The sequence below is a fragment of the Onychomys torridus genome, chromosome 2 (assembly GCF_903995425.1).
Source record: "Onychomys torridus chromosome 2, mOncTor1.1, whole genome shotgun sequence".
NCBI lineage: Eukaryota > Metazoa > Chordata > Mammalia > Rodentia > Cricetidae > Onychomys > Onychomys torridus.
The window spans coordinates 117,746,808-117,767,610 of NC_050444.1; the positions used below are offsets into that span (position 1 = coordinate 117,746,808).

General features: G+C 41.3%; 1 protein-coding gene across 29 annotated transcripts in view; it reads right to left on the bottom strand.

The window, feature by feature from the left end:
* Sgip1 (SH3GL interacting endocytic adaptor 1) overlaps positions 1-20,803 on the bottom strand; it is a 186,434-nt gene that overhangs the window by 15,944 nt on the left and 149,687 nt on the right. For 13 of the 29 annotated variants that reach the window (XM_036178298.1, XM_036178299.1, XM_036178301.1 and 10 more), the window contains 2 exons: positions 19,734-19,799; positions 18,756-18,815 (listed from right to left, as the gene is read on the bottom strand). The exons of 7 other annotated variants lie outside the window; for them this stretch is intronic. In XM_036178298.1, coding sequence (XP_036034191.1) covers positions 18,756-18,815; positions 19,734-19,799 — 126 coding nt within the window. The remainder of the gene's footprint in view (positions 1-18,755; positions 18,816-19,733; positions 19,800-20,803) is intronic. 9 more of the 29 variants (XM_036178320.1, XM_036178304.1, XM_036178315.1 and 6 more) reach the window with 1 other exon arrangement.

The window sequence follows — 20,803 nt, forward strand, 5'->3', positions numbered from 1 at the left end:
TCCTGAAACTGAGATTTACAAAGTTCCCTAGAAAATAAGAGACCCATGAGCTATCTGATATAGGGGCTTCCACATTTATATCATGTTAGCTATAGTGTAGTGCATAATTTTATGAGGGAGACAATAAAGTGTAGGAGGAAACTTGTCTTAAATGTGTGTGGTGTATCTGTGCATGTGAGTGTGTGTGTGTGTGTGTGTACTTGTGGCATATCTGTGTGTGTGTGTGTGTGTGCATGCATGCATGTGTGTGTGTGTGTGTGTGTGTGTGTGTGTGTACTTGTGGTATATCTGTGTGTATGTATGTGTGTGTATACATGTGTGTGTGCATGTGTGCATGTGTGTGTATATATGTATGTATGTGTGTGTATATATATGTGTGTGTGTGTACGTGTGTCTGTGTGTGTATGTATGTGTGTGTGTGTGTGTGTGTGTGTGTGTGTGTGTGTGTACTTGTCTTGTCTGTGCATGTGGAGACCAGAGGTTGACATTGGCATGTTTTCTTCAGTCACTTTTCTACCTCATTTTCTGAGACAGGGTTTCTTCACTGAACCTGGAGCTCATTGTTTCAAGGAAAGCACCTGGCACCAAGCCCCTGGGGCCCACCTGCCTCCACCATCTGTGCTGGAGTTACAGAGGCATACAGAGCCATGCCTGGCTTTTACCTGGGCACAGAGGACCAAACTCAGGTTCATAAGCATATGCTTACTGAGCTCTCTCTCCAGCCCAAGGACATGCCTTAAAAAGAAAATAAAATTGATGAGAAATGCAGATGGTAGCAGATAAAGAGAATATTATGGGTACTATATTTTTGAAAACTGCAAAACATTTTAATAGACATGCTGTTTTTGTGAATAAAGTGATGTGATTTAAGTAGCTAATGGTCTTTTAAAGTGAACTGACAATTACATGAGACATACTATGCATGAGCATGAATCAGTGGTTAATGTCTGCTGAGGAAGAACTCTCTACAGAGTGGTCCAGAGCTCTCTCTATGGATGAGGCTTTTAGTACCAGATTGTTAGGGGTGGCAGTGATGATGATGGAAGTGGTAGCCGTGCAGAGCTTAGAACAGACATTCAGTGATGACACTGGGTGGAGGCTGGGAGCCTGGAGGTTGGCACCAGGTGAATGGGAGTTGGCATTCAGCCTGGGATTGCCTCTTCCTCTGATACTTGTCTAAACTACTTTTGGTAGTTATGATACAACCATAACCGTCTTATAGGCCCATTCTGATTTTAAAAAAGTATAGCATTTAGAGTATTGCTTGGTTTGTAACAGCATCAAATTAGCTATGTTTATGATGACTATTGCAATTAAGACAATATGGAAGTAATCTGAATGAGACAAGCTCAAGAATTTTTTTTAAATTTTGGGAAATTGAGCTGGAACTGCTGAGGAAAAAACGGCAGAAGTAAATATGAAATTATTTATATTAAGATCAAAACATTGCCAGACAATCTGGACGTGATGGTGCATGGCTACAATATTAGCACCCAGGAGGCTCAAGCAAGAGGATGGCAAGCTGTGGGCAGCCTGGATACACACTGAGTCTGTCTCAGAATTGGAAACAAAACAATACATTAAAATAAATTAGTCAAGCAAGTGGGATTTTGGAAAAAACCTAGCTCAATAGTCAAATATGTCTAAAAATAAAACCAACTGAGGGATTTAGTTGTTTAGCTCTCTGTGGTTGGGTTCTGAAGATCTAGGCAGTTTGGGCTACACTGATGCATATTGTTAGAAGTGATGGCTTCACCGTCTTCTGTTTACTGTGTGCTTTGTGGTATGGCTCACAAGGGAGCACCAACCACTCAGAACTTGGACCGAACTCTAGAACAAGATGATGAGAGGCTCTAGTTTAGCTCTCTCCTTGTCTCCTGACTCTTCTCTCTGTCCCCTACAGTTTTCTGCCCTTGCTGTGCCCACATCTCGGATGCTGTAATCATCCCTACAGATTTGATCAATAAAGTCATGAAAGCAGAAACACATAAGATAAATATTTACAGAGAACGCTTTTACCTTAAACGATCTACAATTTATAGTTCTATTCTCTCATAGGCTTGTATTTTGCTATTAATAGAGCATTTTGTATTTTACTTTTTTTTTTTTTTTGTCATCACAGTCTGGTCCATATATCATTTCTAACAGCTATTTACTATCTTACAAACCTTTTCCAAATGTTAGGTCATTTCTAGGTGGTAATCTAAATTTATCTGTATATTAATTGATCATTTCCTTTTGCACTATTTCCTGAAGATAAAAAAGTATTCTTACAGAGTTGTATAACCAAACTAAATGAAGATCGTTTTTAATCACAAAGAGTGCCGGGATATATCACATGGAGGTTGTGCTCAGTGTGGTTGGTCATAAGTGATTGCTTCTGTGTCCCCCATAAAACCCCAGGGTCTTTGTTTAGAAAGACTACTGACCAAAAGTGGGATAACATCAACGGTGGTGAGAGAGTCAAAGCATGGCCTGAGAGGAAGAAGAGCTTTACAACTTAAACAATATCTGAAAGGGTATTGTTCTATGATTCAAGGGATCAGTTTTTAAGAGCAAAAATCTGCAAGAAAATAGTGTTGTGACCATAGAGAAGTCAGCTAACTGTACTTCTCTTAGGGGCAGGGCAGATAGGGCACCCTCAGCTTCCTAGCCTATAGTATTAGGTAGTTTGTAGATATTTGAGGTTGTTACCATGAGAATCACTTTCTTTCTTTCTTTCTTTTTTTTTTTTTTGAGTTGAGGTTCGAACCCACGGCCTAGCACTCTACCACTGAGCTAAATCCTCAACCCAAGAATAACTTTCTAAGAGAGTACAGATGCTTTGAAAACAATGTCCTTTCCTGGAGGGTTGAGTGTCTCTGTCACACATACAGAGATTCTCTGTGTACAAGATAGAGGTGGGGACACAAATATGTAAATATAAAACACAGACAAATGAAACACTAAATACTAATGAGTTCAGTTGGAGCGTGCAGATGTGATCCTTTTGCAAATACTCAGTTGACTGAAAGATGAACTGCTGAGTGACCACAAGATTAACAGAGGAAGCCTGGGCTCCACAGTCATAGTTCTCAGGTGTGAGTCTTAGTTTCCACTAGGAACAAGGTATTTGATTTCTCTGTGACTCAGTTTCCTCATCTTCAAAACAGCACCAATAAAATCAGCATACTAACAACTCGCACTAACCATTAGCGGCAGTACTTTTGAAGTCCTTGGTGTGGTACACACTTGAAGAGCACTGTGCTTTTGCTGCCATGGTTTTGGCCATTGTGAACACTGGGTAAGATTATAGAACTCTAGGTTCAGTCTTTGAATTAGATTTTTAGGGAGAAAACAAAGGGAAGTCTAGAGGTTTTAGTACAAAAGGGATTTGCAGATTCCTTTCATCCCTCAATTGGTTTTATTTGACTTTTCTATGAATACATGTTTTACTTGGCATAGATCAGTAGATGCCTAGTGTCTTGGTTTAAGTTGCTTGATGTAGTATTTGTATCACAATAGGCTATAAAAGTTGTTTGAGTACATGCTAGTTTTATTAAGACAGACAGATAATTTGAATAATCAAGACCTTTCATTCAAGTGTGAACGTCTGAAATGGTTAGGCATTGTGCTAGGGCCTGAGAGATACACAAGAACACATGGAATCTATAGTAGAAGGGAATGTAATAGTAACTAAAACTGCGATGGAGCAATGCATGGAATTACAGAAGCATTTAATACTGCAGTCATTATATTGCTGTTAGCTCACAAGGTAGGTGCAATATTTGTTATGGTAGCTCTTATGTCTGCCCTTCAATAACTTCTAATTCCAAATGCTGACATAAATTTATGCTTTTTATAAGTTTTCAAGGAGTAAACAGTCTTAGTATAGTGACTGACTCTTTGAGATGGGGTAAAATTTAGCCCCAGGTGGGCCTCAAGGTGGCTGATGTGGAGGATGAATTTGGATTAATCATCCTTTGAGATTCCACCTCTGGAGTGTCTGGGATTCCAGGTCTGTGTGCCATGGCTCCCACTCTACCATAGGTAGTACAGGGGATCAGAACCGGAGCCTCTGGTATGTTAGGATGGCCTTCTACTCTTGAACTATCTTGCCAGCTAATGATCTACTCTTAATCCTGACAACACATTTGTAGGGTAAGTACCATTATTTTATAGGTGGTAAAACAGATTCTCTACGGTGACATGCGGTGACAGGATCGACATTCAGCAAGGAAAAAGGGCAGAGCTGGGAGGCAGATCTGCCTGGATGTCTTGACTTTCTTCAATTGTACCAGGAGCACTTAAATCAGATTGGGAAGGCGTCGGATGTAGCCTCTGATGGCACATCTGTGGTAGCCCTAGAAGGGCCAGCTGTGGTCGATTGGTAGCAGCCCCTGGGGACCAGAGGAAAGGATAATAACTAGACATTCAAGCTGGCCTGCTCCAGGTTGGAGGCAAATGACCCTTACACCTAGCTCTCTCCTAGAAAGCAGGGAATGGCCCAGCACAGGGAAGAAACAGAAAGACTCAGTGCCTCATGGGAGAAGATGTGTATGTAAGATTTAAAGTCACTGATTGCGCAATGCTGCATAAAGGCAGCAGTGTAAACAGACATTAATAAAGGACAGTACATTATAGACCATGGAACCATTAAAGTGGTTATGTATATTGCTGGAGACACAGCAAGGGGATGACATCAGAATTTGTCCAGTTAGATTATTTCATGGTTTCTCCAGAATGGAAGAAAGACATTGAGGAATAACAGGGTGTGTGTGTTTGGGGTGGGGGAAGGACTTGGAAGACTCATGGGATATTTGTTCTGCTTTGCCCTTTTTAAAAAAATTCATCTATTTATTTTACATCCTGGCCACAGCCTCCTCCCATCTTCCCCTCCCAATTCCTCCCCCATTCCTCCCCACCTCCCATTTCCCCCTCCAGTCAGTCCCCTCCTCTTCCATCTGCACCCATGAAAGGACAGGTCTCCCATGAGTCTCAACAAAGCATGACATATCAGTTGCAGTAAGATTAAGCACCTCCCCATGTATTAAGGCTGGGCAAGATAACCCAGTATGAGGAGTAGGGTCCCAAAGGCCAGTAAAAGAGTTGGAGTCAGCCCCTGTCCCTGCTGTTAAGAGTCCCACAAGAGGACCATTCATGGGCTTTTTCATAAGATGCAATGAGCAGGCCCAAGGGATGAGGGATAAGCAGCAGATGAAAACTAGGAAGATGTTATGGAATAAGCCAAGCCTAGGAAAGGGACATGCTTCACAAACCAGACTGTAATGCTCCTTTTATATAAAAAGCTGACTTAAACTCTGTCATAAAAATGTGATAGTTTTTTTTTAAATCAAATATCAAAGGAAAGTTAAAAATCAGTGATTTTTATGAAGCTATTTAATGACATTTCTTGCCTCCATTCAGAAGTGGTTTAAGACCACCACAGGGGAAGGCACACCTAGGTCTTCACAGGAGGAGCCATATCTGTGTTCTGATGTGAGTTACATTTTCTCCTAAAATACGGTGGTAGATTTGGCCTAGATACTTTGTGTTTACTCTTTTAAAATAAAACACAATTCTGGGTATATTCTTTTTTGTAATCAAGTGTTATCATTTGTGGGAAAAAGGGTTAGATTTATATGTATGCATACATGGATGTAGTCACTAAATGTAGTTAGTTTAAAGGCTTCTGTGAGGTTTACAGAGCTATTGTGTATTCAACTTGGTTGAAACCCAAGTAATAGTTCCCTCAGTATCAAAAACATACCCCTGGAAACATTTTGACAACACATGTAACTGATATCAAAAGAAAAGGGAGCCCGTCCCACAGAACACTTGTCCTCAGTGTTTGCTCTAATTGGAGATGTAACCACATGTGGAAGTCACCAGCTCCTCCCAGTCTCTTCAGCTGAGTTACTAAAATCAACTTCCCTTCATGTGTCTGACTGAATTTTACTACATTAGAACATTATTTCCCTCAACAATGCTTGGAAAAGAAAAAAAAATGGTCTGCTTTGATGTAGTAAGAGTGTGAAAAATTAATTTATGCAGAAGACTGGCTCATAGGTGTGTCTATGTCCTTCTTTGGGATTTAAATCCCATCATTTTGAAAGCTAGGATAAATGGGCTGACTGATACACATCATGGAATAATACTCAGATATTAAAACACTAACTTTCAAAATTCTGGCTGGTTTTCAGGGAAGCTGTTTGCTTTGCAGAAACTTAGACATAAACTTGGAAAAATAAGTGCAGACAAAATCCTGGAGTTATTACATATAGTAAAATTGAGCTATCAATGAAAAACTGTACAAAGTCAAGATGTTTAACAAAACCATATTACTGTTAATAATAAATTGTTGATGCCAGTCATGATTCAAACATCTGAAGCTTAGATTTGATTTCTGACGGGTATGTGGAAGACAGTAGCTTGGCTATTGTCTGCCATCATCGGTTAGTAAACAAATCCTTGTCTATATTTAAGCTTATTTTGAATCTCAACATTTGTTAAACCAGTGGAGCCTGTTCCATTAGATGGCTTTGTGGGATCAAGCAAATGAGGCACTCGTGTGTGTGTGTGTGTGTGTGTGTGTGTGTGTGTGTGTGTGTGTGTGTGTACAGAGAGGTGTTTCTTCAAGAGTTTTCAACAAAATTTTAGAATTTTTATCTGTATCAATCTCTGAGAAGTGTGATTTGGGGTAAAATTTTTAGTTTGTGTTTTTTGATATCTTTTAATTTTTACAAGTAAAGTGTTTGAGTCAAGAAAGCAAATTGTGAGCTATTTTCAAGTGCTTTGTGATGGGCTAGAGGATATGTTAAAAGAAGAGGGCACAGACTTATGCAGTATTTGATAATATGAGCAAGCCATGGATGCAGAGTGTCATAGTCATATGGGAAATACTAGAACTGAACTATAGCAAAATGATAATGGTGACTGTGGCTAGTAGATTACAGACTATTTTACTTTCCTTACATGTTTGCTTCTCCAAGTTTTCTATAATGTCCATGAGATATAGTATAAACACAGTGGGAATAATTTGGAAATTTTACAGATGTTTCTACATTCCTAATTTTTATTTCTTGCATGGTTCCTTACAGTTCAAAAATGGATGCTGGCAATTTTGAGTACTGTTCAAAGGTATTTTCTCAAGGGGGCTGACACATGTGAAGGGAGAAAGAGGAAGAGAGCTGCCTGGAACTGGTGGACTTCCTGAAAGTCTACTGTCTGAATGGCCAGTTTATCATTGGCGATAAGCTTAGTTCAGAAAAAGCAAAGGCTATATGGATGGAGGAATCACTACCAACAGCCATTCTTCCTGGCCTCTCAACAACAACACAGCTTCACTAGAACATCCTTCAAAAATGACCCCTGCCCTGCTCCCTGCCAGACTTCCCCAGAGTCACCTTTGCGTTATCATCGGCGTTTTCCAAGCTTCTCCCTCAGCACTTAGGGGAAACAGAAGCTTGTCATCATCATGCTGAACATTAGACGAAGAAACGTTAACTGTGAGGACATACGGTACCTGTGTCACCACTGCCTGCCAACAAGAATAGCAGCCCCTCTCCTTCTGTGTTTCCCATGTCCTGGTGACTCCTATGCAGAAGAGTATAACAACTCCATCCCATGCCCCATCTGCTGACAGTCTATGCAGAAATGACTGCCACATGCATGGTGGCAAAATCATGGATGAAATCCTAACAGCAATGACTTAGAAGGCCTTATGCCGAGGATGCCAAAGAAATCCTGGATGCCATGAAGTGATTGTTGCACTATTGTTAGTACATGCCTGGTGGTTTTATTGTCTTTCCCACATTTTAGAATGTGTTAATAATTATTATAAGGAGTAATTACATTTGTGTTTTACTTTACTCTATGTAAGGACGTTTCATATCCAACAATCTGAGGTTGGTTTGGAGGTGATGCTAGTTAAATGTATTTAAACCCCAGCTACATGACAGGATTTGAAAGAGGAGCTTCTCCCAAGTAACTACATCTCTTTGTGTCACTGGTAAACCTTCTCCATTTTTTTATTTCTGTCACTTCTCTTTCTTGGGGTAGCTAGCGATCCATAAAGAAGGGTTTTCTCCGTTTTTCTTTTGTAGGGCTGTGCCTCATACATGCTAGGCATGCAGTCAACTGCTGAGGCATACCCCCAGCCTTTAAAAGACGATTTTATTATGGAAATATGCAACCTAAAACTGTGCTGGTCCTTCCGAAAAGACTTACGGCAAAAATAAAAGCTATTATTGGTCAGCCATTGTCTGAAGCAGGCTCAGGTCCATTGAATAGTGAAATGGTTTCCTCAGATTTCTTACCCTCCATTTTCTTTTGGGGAGGTTTGTAATTACTTGTCAAATATGCTAAAGGCTGTGATTTACAAATGAACAAGATGCAAGCAGTTTTCTTTCATGTCTCCCAGTAGCTTTGACACAGGAGTACACTACCAGCTAGACTATTAGTCTCAAGGCAGCTTTAAGGACTGGTTCTGGTGGAGGCAGATTCAGAGGGAGGTGACATTATGTATAAGAAAGAAAAAACCATGCTGTGGTCCATGGGAAGGGAAGCCAGGTAGCAACTCATAGCAGATAGTGTTGTTGGATGATTTATATAGAAAACTGAAATGCTAGAAACTTCTTAAAAGCAAGCAAGGTTGACACAGAGACAGCCCTGTCACAAGCCAGGGACGTGTGAGATTGGACAACAGCAGTAAAAACCAGTATTTAGTGAATGTTTTGCATTCACAGTGAACCCATGGCTGGGCTTTCATCCCGACTACAGTGCCATAAGAAAGATGCCATTATTATTCAGTTTCCTGAGAAGGAATGAGACACTTAGGTTATAACACATTATGCTGAGGCTCTAACCCCGAAGGGTTTTTACAGAGCCTAAACAGAACCCCCGCCCTCACACCCCTCTTTCAGATATGAAACACATCTATTCCATTTCTTCCTTACATATGTAAATGTATATATGCATATGTAAATATGTATTACTGAGTACACTGATATAAATTAATGGGCTTTTCCTTTCTAATAATTTAAATGTCTCTGTGTAGCTTTGGAGTCTGTCCTGGGACTCACTCTAGGATCGTTATGTAGGATAAAGCCACCTTCCAGTTACAGTAACATTCACATATGGCATATGACTATATATCAGAATGTTAACACAGCAACAATCAATAGTATTCAGTGATGATTACCTAGATTTCAATCACTCCTACTCCTTCACTGCCCTTAGGTTAGTGGAGGAGACAGGCCGGGGACATCGATGGAGGCCTCTGGAACACTCTATCTCCTTAATAACAATATTCTTCCCATGTCAGCCACCGTCCATTTGATGTCTGGCTTCTGTGCATCACAAAGGCAGGGACATGCTTTTCTTACTGACTGCTGTGCCCCACTAGCTTTTGTGTACCTGTGCACACAGCAGGCACTCAGCAAATAATCAAGGATTGAATGAGCACTGTTGTCATCATGCTGATACAAACAAATGCAAAGTACAAAAGCCAAGTGCTACCAATTTGATCATTGTTTTTCCTACCAGATCCCTCCCTGTTACAGTTATAAAACAAACGACAAATCTTAGCACATACACACCCATTATAATTAATTAACTTTGAGAACCTACACAAAACATAGAAGAGAATCCAGCCTCCCGCCACAGATAAAATTGTGAGCAATCTAGAGGCATTTACACCTGAATCTGTCTTAAGGAGTATGTTAGTCAAACCCGTAACATTGACAACCTATTTGAACAGCCAATTCCTTCAATACAATTTATATATTCCTAAGATTATTATGCGGTAGATAGTGAACTTAATTTTTTTTTTTTTTTTTTTTTGCTCAAGAGTTCCTGCTATATGGAAAAGAAAAATGAAGTATCATGTAAAAATAACTTTTTACAATAAAGAAAGACACAATTTAATACTCAATTATTTTTGGAGTTTCTGTGAGTCATTTCATTTTTATTTGATGTGAGCAAACAAATACAAACATTCCATTGGTCACATGCAAATCTGGGAGTTTCCATGATGAAGGTCAGAGGGAGAAAAAGTAGAAGTAGGCAGCATGATATAACAGAAAAGGAGACACACTCAAGAGTGCTGAAGGCATCGATGGACAGCAGGTAGGAAGAGAAAGAAACAGCCCACAATGCCTGCGTTAACTTGTATTTGCAGCCGTGGAGAAGCCGGTGTTTTATCTTGTGCAGTTTTCCTTTTCTAGTGGTCAGGTTGTTGCACTTAGAATGCCATAGGTGTGAACAAACAGCAGAGAAGACAGCAAGGCATCTAGGCCACAGTTTCTACAAAGACGTAGCCATTGAATGGCCCATTCACAATCACTGATTCAAAAAAAAAAAAAAAAAGGAACTATGCAGAGGGCCTAGTCCAGTCCCATGCAGGCTCGACAGCCATTGATCTAAATTTCATGAGCTCCCACTAGTTTAGGAGGCCTTAGGGAGGCCTTACCTTCTTGTAGGAGGGAACGGGGTGGTTTAGGAGGGGGATGCTGGGAGGGAGGGAGGAGGGAAGAGGGGGATCTTTGGTATGCAAAATGAATAAAATTTTTTTTTTTCTTAAACAAACTGCAATGGAGCAACTTTTCTTGTGGCTGCTGGGAGCAGGCATACCCCAAGGCTAAACCTTCCTATCTCTGGATGCAGAGCCCTTCACTCTCAGCAGACTGCACCAGGATTTTTCTTGGGGTGGGGCTTTCGAAACAGGGTTTCTCTGTGTAGCTTTGGAGTCTGTCCTGGAACTCACTCTGTAGACCAGGTTGGCCTCGAGCTCACAGAGAGATCTGCCTGCCTCTGCCTCCTGAATGCTGGGATTAAAGAAAGGTGTGTGCCATTACTCCCGGCTTGCCCCCAGTTTTACAGTCTGTTTCCTCTTTGACTTCATCTTGCTGTGGATACCGCTCTGTGTAAATAAAGTTCTGATTGGCGAGTGGCCAGGCAGGAAGTGTAGGCGGGACAAGAGAGAAGAGAATTCTGGGAAGTGGAAGGTTGGAGAGAGACACCACCAGCCGCCGCCATGAAAAGCAACATGTAAAGACACTGGTAAGCCACAAGCCATGTGGCAAAGTATAGACTAACAGAAATGGGTTAATTTAAGATAGAAGTAGATAACAAGAAGCCTGCCACAGCCATACAGTTTCTAAACAATGTAAGTTTCTGTGTGCTTCCTTGGTTGGGTTGGATAGACTATGGGACTGGCGGGTAAGAGAGATTTGTCCTGTCTAGGCCAGGCAGGAAAATTCTAACTACATCATCTCAATGGACATGGCACAGGAACCTCAGTCCTTCTTCCTGATCATATCACCATTGGAGATTACTTCCTCCTGATTAATAACAGACTTCTCCCTGGGTCTCCCATCCAAGTACCAAACAGGTGGGACCCTGCTTAGCTTCTGAGAACAAATGAGACCATGCAGGGCTGGGGGTGTGGCTGTCAGTGGCTCCTTAGATGGCTTATATTTGAAGGTGGGGTCAGCCTTCCCACCTCTGCCCCATCCTATTAGGTACAGAATGTTCCTGCTTAAATGGTGTTTTTGGGACTTGACAGTAGCACCAAGTTGGTCCACTCCTGTTTCCTGGACTGTCTACCTAACTTCTCCCTGATTCTAAGTCTAAATGTCAAAGATGCTCAGATCACCCCTCCCTCAAAAAGTCCTTACAATTCACCATGCACAGGGATTGCATTTCAAATTCCTCCTACAAGCACTCAATTCACTTTAGAATTCGGTCTTGAGTTACTTGGCCAATCTCCTCAAACATTCCTCACTTGCCCCGGGTTTATCATCGATGAGTACAAGCAAGGTGTTCTTCATCCTGCTTCTGCTCAAGTTACTGTCAAACTAGAACACTTAGCTTCTTGAATTCTGGTTCTTAATGTCAGCTGAGGCAAGTCCATTTTCATCCAAGAAGACATCCCAGATTGTTCTCAGCTAACCCCTGTGGTGTTCCAGAGTTTTGCAACTCTCCCATGCATATGCTACAGTATGCTTTATGAGAATTCTTGTTGTTTGTTCATTTCTAGAAGGCAGACACCATTTTGCTTGATCATCATTAGTTCCAACACAGGGAGTTATATCTAAGAGGAGCCATGGAAGAGGAGGAGCCATGGAAGAGTTGGACCCATGGAGGGAAGAAACAAGTTAGTGAGTCTTTAGCTTTTTTGATCAGTTAATCATGGGATGTTTCCTTCTTCCTGCCCCAGGGAAGTGTTTAACTCAAGCTTCAGGTTTCAGAGTTGTCTCCATGAGGTAGCCCTTCTTCTAGGGCTGATGGCTTTGTGATCTTCCAGCTCTACAGTTTACTTCTGCATGCAGGCAAGTATAACACACACTCGAGGTTCATCTCCTTTTGGAGGGATAAAAGTTTCAGTCTTTAAAAGCAGAAGGCCTCCTTTGCTTTGGGCATATTTCCAATCTGCAGGATTGTGCTCAGTTTCATTTGAGCATGACACAGTTCAGACACCTGCACTTGGGACCATCATGGTCCTAAAAGGAAGAAAATAGACCATGGGACTGGGTGTGATGGAGACCCAGAAGATCCTGGCTTAGCTACCACCAAAGAGCTAACAGATCACATTAGAGAGAAGAAAAATACCAGAATTTGGTCACTTTTCCAGTTTGAATGTAATCTCAAAGTCTGAATAATTAATATTTTTTTTCAGGTACTTTATATAGTACTTTAATAAACAAGAGAGAGTTGATTTTATTTAATTTTCTTAATTATCCTGACTGTCATTCTTTGCAATTTGAAGTTTATAAGACAAAGGCTAAGGGACATTAAATCCTCAAGATTGGGAGGTCTTGTGGGGCACAAGAGACAACTGTAGTGACTGGAAACATCACTTTTATGACTTCCCAATAATTCTCTATGAAAGGACTTAGTTCCTGACTTTGTGTTATCTTTAAGAAGTTACCCAAATTCCTACACCTCTGATCACTGTTGGAGTTGTGAATAGTAGGAGTACCACCATAAATGGTGGCGTGATCAACCTGAACTGTGGCATTGGAGTATTAGCTCAGAAGTGAACTGTGATATGGGGTAATCTTGCAGCCCTATTACTGGCAAAGATAGTAAATAGTACCTGGAAATGATGATGATGATGATGATGATGATGATGATGATGATAATGATAATGATGATAATAATAAATAATTCACTATTATGCCCTGCCTGGTACAGAAGCTACCACTCATTAAGCTTTTCCATAACTATTTAAACAGATAATGACATGAGTTCTGGACACTCATGTCCTGCCTAGGAGCCCTCACATACATTTGGCCTAGACATCTTGTTCAAACAAGATGACTAGGACACACTCTGCTGGCCACTCATCTTGTCTGCAGCATCTCTGTGTTACAGTAAACATGAGTGAGGAAGGGCGATGTCTTCAAAGAGCTGCAACCAAGCAGATATCCACACACTTATTCTGAGGGCTTCCCAGAACCAGGCAACTAGTTTACTATGAAGAGAGAAAAATGGAAACTAATTTCTCGGCACATTTCCCTGGTGGCACATTTGCAGATTTCAATTGTACTTTAATCTTTTAAATAGATTTAGTATGTTAAAACAAAGAAGTAAATGCTTTGTGAGCTTCCATTATTAATTAAGAGGATTGTGCCATTCATATGCACACCACAGTCAAACACACACTATCTCAGAAGGGCAAGGATTACACTTTTATTTTAAATGAGACTGACTTGAATTGCTGCTTTTTATGTCCCTGCTTTGTTTTGCCATCCTGATAGCTTGGTACTGTGAGTTTTTCCGAGTAAGTACTCATTAATCTTAATGTGTTATTGATAGAAAAGGACCTGAGTTAAGTGGTACAATCAGAGGGCCCCTCCCACCTAAAGAACACTAGGAATTTAGCAAGGCAATTGCTTCCCAGAAAACTGTCCACACCTCTCAATTTTCCATTCTTTAATGACTTCCAAGTCAGTTAATTAGCCTTTCCAAACTCGTACAGTTTTGTTTTGTTTTTTTAATTACAAATCAGGGCAAATAAAAGTGAGTGAGGTTGGGATATATAGCTCAGTGACAGAGCACTTGCCTAGTGAGTATGAAACTATAGGTTCAATTCCTAGAAAGAGAGGGGGAGGGGAGGGGGGAGTGTTTTCTGCATGTAACCATGACTTACCAGTGATCAATTAGGGATATTAAAAAGCCTGCATACAGGCTGGAGAGATGACTTAGCCGTTAAAGGCTAGGCTCACAACCAAAAATATAAGAGTTCGGTTCCTAGCACCGACGGCTGTCTCTCGAGCTACCAAAAAAAAAAAAAAAAAGCCTGCATGCAATGATTGGTCAGACATTTACAATGCCTTGTCACAGAGTCAACACTAGTTCAGAGAGAAAAGAAAGTCTTTTATTTCAGAGATGACCAAGGTCCTCCCAGAAACATATGTTTACCCTCTGGGGTCTAATCAGGATCTAGAAAAGAACCTGGATGGATGACTGGGATGGTGGGTGGAGTCAGAGCAGGAATGGTGGGAGAGGAGGTTTCCATGAGACACAGACACACTGTGTCTGGGAATGACAGAGTTGGAGGGTTGGGGGTGAGAGAAAACTTTGCCCTGAAGATGAGGCTGTATGGAGGGTAGGCTGAGGGATGGGGCAGGGTGTCTCCTGCAAGGTTTTTAACCCCTGCTCTGCCTGGCTATGAGGCTCTGGAAAGCTGTTACTCAGATCTCATTTGTTTTCAGCAGTGACTTGGGTCATTGAAATGAGAACACAGAAGTGCTTTACATACAGTGAGTACTCAGGTGTTACTATATTAACTATTTACTGACTCACTTCTCCCAATGTGTTTGAGCCTCCACCATGTTTTATTTTCTTTATATAACTCATCACTACCTCCATACTTTATCGACTACTTATTTCCCTATTTTCAATCCTGCAAAAATGCTAGAATGTAAGCTCTGTGGCAACAGGGATATTTTTGTTTTCTTTGCCAATGTAGAGTGGACAGCACAGTGCCTGCATGCAGTAAGAATTCAATAGATGTTGCTGAATGAGAGAATCATCATTCAACAGTTTCTAGTATATAAGATGCATGGTGTGTTTTCGTTATGAAATAGCTAAACTGAACCCTGTCTGTAGGCACTGTCTCCATAATACTGATGCTGAGTAGAGTGAAGGAAACAAGTTGGGGCTGAGGCAGCCTGAGAGGCCCTGGAGACCATGTGTTGGGTGGGTCATCCCCATAGACTCTTGTTAGGGATGATGCTTGAAAGTGACCACTGCTGAAAGGAAGTTATTTCAAGTCTACAGATGAATGCAGAGGGAGGGCTGGAGGTGAGTGGTCGTTGGCAATAAGAAGAAAAGCCAGTGGAGCAATCAATGGATAGATGAGCAATGACTGCTGTTTACAGTTATTGACGGGTAAAGCAGAGCGGGGAGAATTTAAAGCTGCAGCTATTCACACGGCCCATGGCCACAGCAAAGTGAAGAATACTCTGTCGAGACTGTTTCTGAGAAATGTTGGTCCTTAGAGAGAGCTGGGGTTCAGTTAGGGAAATGAGGGTGAGTTTAGCAGAGAGGCTGAAGATGTAGGAAAGGGGTGCTAAAGACGCCATGCCTTCAGGAATAGCATGCAGGGTCACAGAGGAGAGTGTGACGCAGGCGACCAAGATGGTCTGAGACACAAGGAAAGGGTTTTTGTTGTTTGATTTTCACCACCAGATGCAAAATGATTTTATAGTTAAGAAACTACCCAAGGAGAGCGGCAATATGTTTTTGGGAACATCTTGACATTAAAAGGAGCTACAGAATTGAAATATCTACTAGGCACAGTGATTTGTCACAGAAATAGTATTCCCTTCTATTTCAGAATACTTGATAGCTGAAGGAAGACAGACTTCGTGTGTGTGTATGTGTGTGTGTGTGTACTCACGTGCATGTGAGTGTTCATGCAGGTGTGTGTACCCACACATGTATGGGGGTGCTTGTGGATGTAAAGGCCAGTGGTCATTGGTGGGTATCTCCTTCAGTTGTTCTGCACCTTACTTTTGAGGTCGGGTCTCTTCTGAACCTGGAGCTCACCATTTGCCTAGACTGGCTGGCTAGTGAGTCCTTGGATTCTCCTGTTTCCACCACCACAGAGTGGGGATTACAGTGTGAATTGTGGTGCCTGGGTTTGTAGGTGGGTGCTAGGTCCTCATACTTGTGTGGTAGGTGTTTCCCAACTGAGTCCTATTCCCAGCCCCAGGATTCTCTTTTTGGTTGATTTAAAAAGTCACCAGAGAGAAAAAGAGAAAACCTGTTCCAAAAAAGGAAAAAGTCACTAGCATTTGAATAATTTTCTTTATTAGCCCAATGTAAAAATATATTAATTTTTTTAGTAAAATATTTATAAAAGGTATTTTTAGAAGCATTGGGACCCTTGTACTTTAGAACCCTGGTCTAAGGCTTTGTACCCCATTTGTTAGCAAGTATGAGCTACTTCATGTTATTTCAAACTAAACTCACTGGTCAGTGTTCATCAGTTACTGGATGAACTGGTCAATGACTCAAACATTGACTGAGTGACTATAAGGTCCTAGTCATTATTAAGAACAGATAATGAACAATGACGTTTTAAACAGCACAAAAAACGTTATTCAGAAGTCAGTAAATAAATGAAAAGCTACTTTGAACAAGTGAGGATTTTGACATGAGAACCTTCATGTTCTTTACTCTCTGGATGAAGCATTGAAAGCAAGTACAGTTAGTAAGAATAAATGTGAATAACATGAGTGTCCTAGGGACTCTGTTAAAATGCTAATTCTGTTGCATAGCTGTCCATTTGGAGCATAAACGTTGAGGTGAGGCCATATTCTCAAGGTGTTATATAATGCAGCCATTTCTATATCATTTCATCATGACAACAGAGAATAGTTTTTGCAGTCTTTGCAGGTTTCCCTAGGTGAAAATACCTCGGACTGATCTCTACTTATGATGCTCTATCCCATTAGTTAATTTCCTGGCTTTCAAAGCTGAGTGTGGACTTTGCTGCTGGCTGAGATGAGCCAGAATTAAAGCCTTGGTTGGCAGGTACAGGTCTGCGCAGTGGTTTAGGACTTCCAACCTATCCTGAAGCAGCTGCATCCACTGCTTTGCTGATTGTACCCAGTAAGAAGAAAGAAAGCACCTGGATGTTTTGTCTGAATGGTTTTGGGCAGGTTCTCTCCAGCATGGAGCTTGCTACTTGCCCTGACTGGCTTCAAGTGCATCAGGCTCGGCATGCTGGCATTGCAGGAGTGAAATGGCCCAGTGTTCTCACCGGACCCTTTCATTTCAACTGATTAGAAAATTTTGGAGGTCAAAAGTTTGTGAGCTTGGCATATTTCTTATTACAAAACTAATGCCCTTAGGAGATAACGTCCCATGGGCAAAAGGCATCCTTTCAGGAAAATCACCTCAAACCTGTTTTTGGCTTCAGGCCATCTGGCCTTTACATCAACAAGCACACGCATACACATGTGGGCACACACCTGCATGAACATCAGAAAGAGTTGAGGTCAGACCATGTTTCCCTCACCTGTGCAAGTGTTAAGGGCTTCTGTCTTATAAGAAAAACTCACTGGTGGGTGAATTTGTGGGTTTATTTCATACTGTTCATATATTTCAACCATTCTGTTTTTTGTTTTTTTTCCAAGACAGGGTTTCTCTGTGTAGCTTTGCACCTTTGCTGGAACTCGCTTTGTAGACCAGGCTGGCCTCGAACTCACAGAGATGTGAGTGCTGGGATTAAAGGTGTGTGCCACCATCACCCAGCGCCATTCTGATTTTTTAAACACATACTCAAGTTCCTGTTGTCATGGAACACAAAGACAAGTTCAGTATTGATATTTAAGGCTAGGGAGAAAAAAATTATATATTTTACCAGCTTTTGACCCAGAAATAAATTTCACTATTTAAAATTATACAATGTAGGAACTTATATGATGATAAACCTTTATGCATAAAAATGGCTGATTAATTAGGTAAAGTATTTAATTCCCCCCTCAGCCCCCCACAGGTAGTTTAAGTGTGTCATTTAATCAAATGTGCCTCCTGTGAAGATGAGTTAGAAGTCAAACACAGAACAGAAGAGTGCTAACCCTGCATGGAGAGTCTAAGAAGTGGTCAGACATTGGGCTTAGAAATCTGGTATTTTTAACTGTTTCTCTTAGTCTTCCGGAATGGCAAGTTCAACAGGAGTTGCCCATTTTCCTGTGGTCATTACAGTTACAGCAATGGGGATGCAGACAGACCCTTCCCCTAATGCTCCTTGTTACTTCTCCTGCTTCTCTGATCCCCTACGGAGGCTTCACACCCTCGGGCACACACACTTACAGTTTACAGGACTGGATTCTCTACCTGGAATGTCAGCTTTTCTAAATTAAATTAGGCCAAATGTATCTCAACCCCAAACGTGCTCAAGTTTGCCATACACACTTGCAAAAGGATTAGGCAAGAGCCTGGTTGACAGAGTCAAGTTCCTTAGCCAAATAAAGTTCCATTTTCGTTCTGCTTTTAACTGGCCACCGTTAGTTAGGTGACCAATGTTAACTGCAAATCAGCTTTAGTCTGTTCAATGGGGAAGGTTGAGGAACACATACAAACCAAATTCATGAAATGCTTTCTTTAGTACTCGATGCTTTTCAAGTAGCCATAGCATTTTTCAATGGAGAAAGCAAGACCAGAATTTTGAGGACAACTGGGGATTTGTCAATGAGAATTAAAAACAACGAAGAAGAGTCTAGAAATTAGAATCTGGTATGCTATGTACTACTTACCTTCAAAAGTCAAATAAAACTTTCCTCTGTCAAACCAAACGAGGGAAGGCTGTTCATTCTCTGTTTGGCCAGGAGTTGAAGCGGGATGGGAAAGGTCAAGGACAGGGAGAGAGAAGGACACGATGTGAGTTACAGAGCAGGTCATTAATCTCACTACGGGGAAGGGTGGAGGCTCTGCATGCCATCAGCGTGCAGGAAAAAGGGAAGGCTGCTAGTCTAGAGGTTTTTGTTTTGTTTTTGTTGTATTTGAGCAAACAAGGCAAAACCAAAGCCATGGAGACTGAAGGGATGGACACGCGTGTAGGTAGCTTGAGGCTAGGCACGTGTATGCACGGGAACAGATGTCTTCCTGGCCATGCAAGGGTGTTAGCATATTTTAACTGCATTAATTTGGGCAAAACTGTCATTCAGCAGTTGCTGTATCCTTTTTGTCTTCAAAATCGTCCCCTTGCTTGTCGGCACAACTTGGGGTTGAGGTTTATATGCAACATTCGCTTAGCTTTTCAATGACAACAGTGTTGCATATCAATTTAAACTTCACAGATGATGTCAAAGATCTCCCATCCCTCTGCTGGAGTCGCCTTAGGCATCCAGTCACAACACACCCTTTACTTCTGTACCAAAGAGAAGAAAGATTTCCAGTGGAGCTTCCACAGGTTTCAAATTAGAAAACGGTCAACAGATTCTGAGTACTTATTACTTCTTCCTCTGAAATTCACACAACGATGACATCTCACCTGGTCTGAGCCTTTTCTCTGAGAAACTGTCATGCAACCTGCTGCTTTATAGTGTGTCCACCTAAAATCGGTTCCGTGGCATGAGTTCCACGATGGACGGTACATGTACAGGGTGCATCTGAGAGGCACTGGGACTCATGAGGTGAGGAGCATGTCCATGAAGCTTCTAGCATTCAGATGGAAAATGGCTTGGATTTGAGAAAAATCTAAGTATCTAGGTTTTGCTCGGCTAGCACCATACCTGCAGGCGTGTCACAGCGCCTTTCAAACGAGGGCAGTTTGTCATAAAAAACATCATCTTCTGACACTACAAACCAAAGAAACATAAACGAATGGAAAACAAAAACACAAATACAAGTTCCAAATGAAACTGAGAAGCACAGTTTACTGACTGAGGCAGGAATGAACTTCACGGAAAAACGAAAGGCCGTAAGACACTGGGATTAAGGTGAAGGGATGGAAAGTACGTGATGAGCTTATTTGAGATGATATATGAGAAACTGAACCGAAAAAATAAAAGTCAGGGTTTAGCATCTGTCAATGTGGTGGGAGTCAGCTTCAGGGAAGGACTTAGATCCCACCTTCTTGGGAGCCATAAAAGGCACAGCTTTTCTTTGGTGAGAATACTTCACTCCAATGCAGTTCTCCAGGGACCAGATATGTGTGCACCAACAAGAACCCCAGCAGAGCCCTGACAACTCAACAAGGTCACCAGGTATATGCATTCTCCCAGGAAGAAAGGGGTTAGCTCTTAACCTGTCCACAAAACAGCAGTATCAACCCAGGTTCCTGCATACCTTTAGCTAACTTGTGCCTGCCTTCGATAGTTACAGATCCTGGATGTTGAAGTGTTATCATACTGATATCTTTGACTATGGTGCCAACTGTGGCTAGATGCTTATCTTTGGGAATTGGCCACAGCTTTATGAGCTGGGACAATGAACCTCAACTATTTCAGATCTTTACCCAGTCTCCTCTTCAAACAACAAATATGAGGAACTGTCTTTTACTATATGTGATTAAAAAATAATGATACAGGTTTTAAAGGTGTTATTACAACATTAATATATAATCAAATAAAACTAGGAATGGAGAAACATATTCTTGTTGCAAAGAAGTTAAGGGCAGAAAATAGGATGGGACAAACCTTTCATAAACAGTGACGCTTTTGGAAGTCATTCTAGTAACCTGATGCCTAGACTTAGGGTATATGATAGGGAAACTTCAATTCTTTAGGTTCTAAGATTTAAGGGGAAAAAAAAAGTGTGTGTGTGTGTGTGTGTGTGTGTGTGTGTGTGTGTGTGTGTGTGT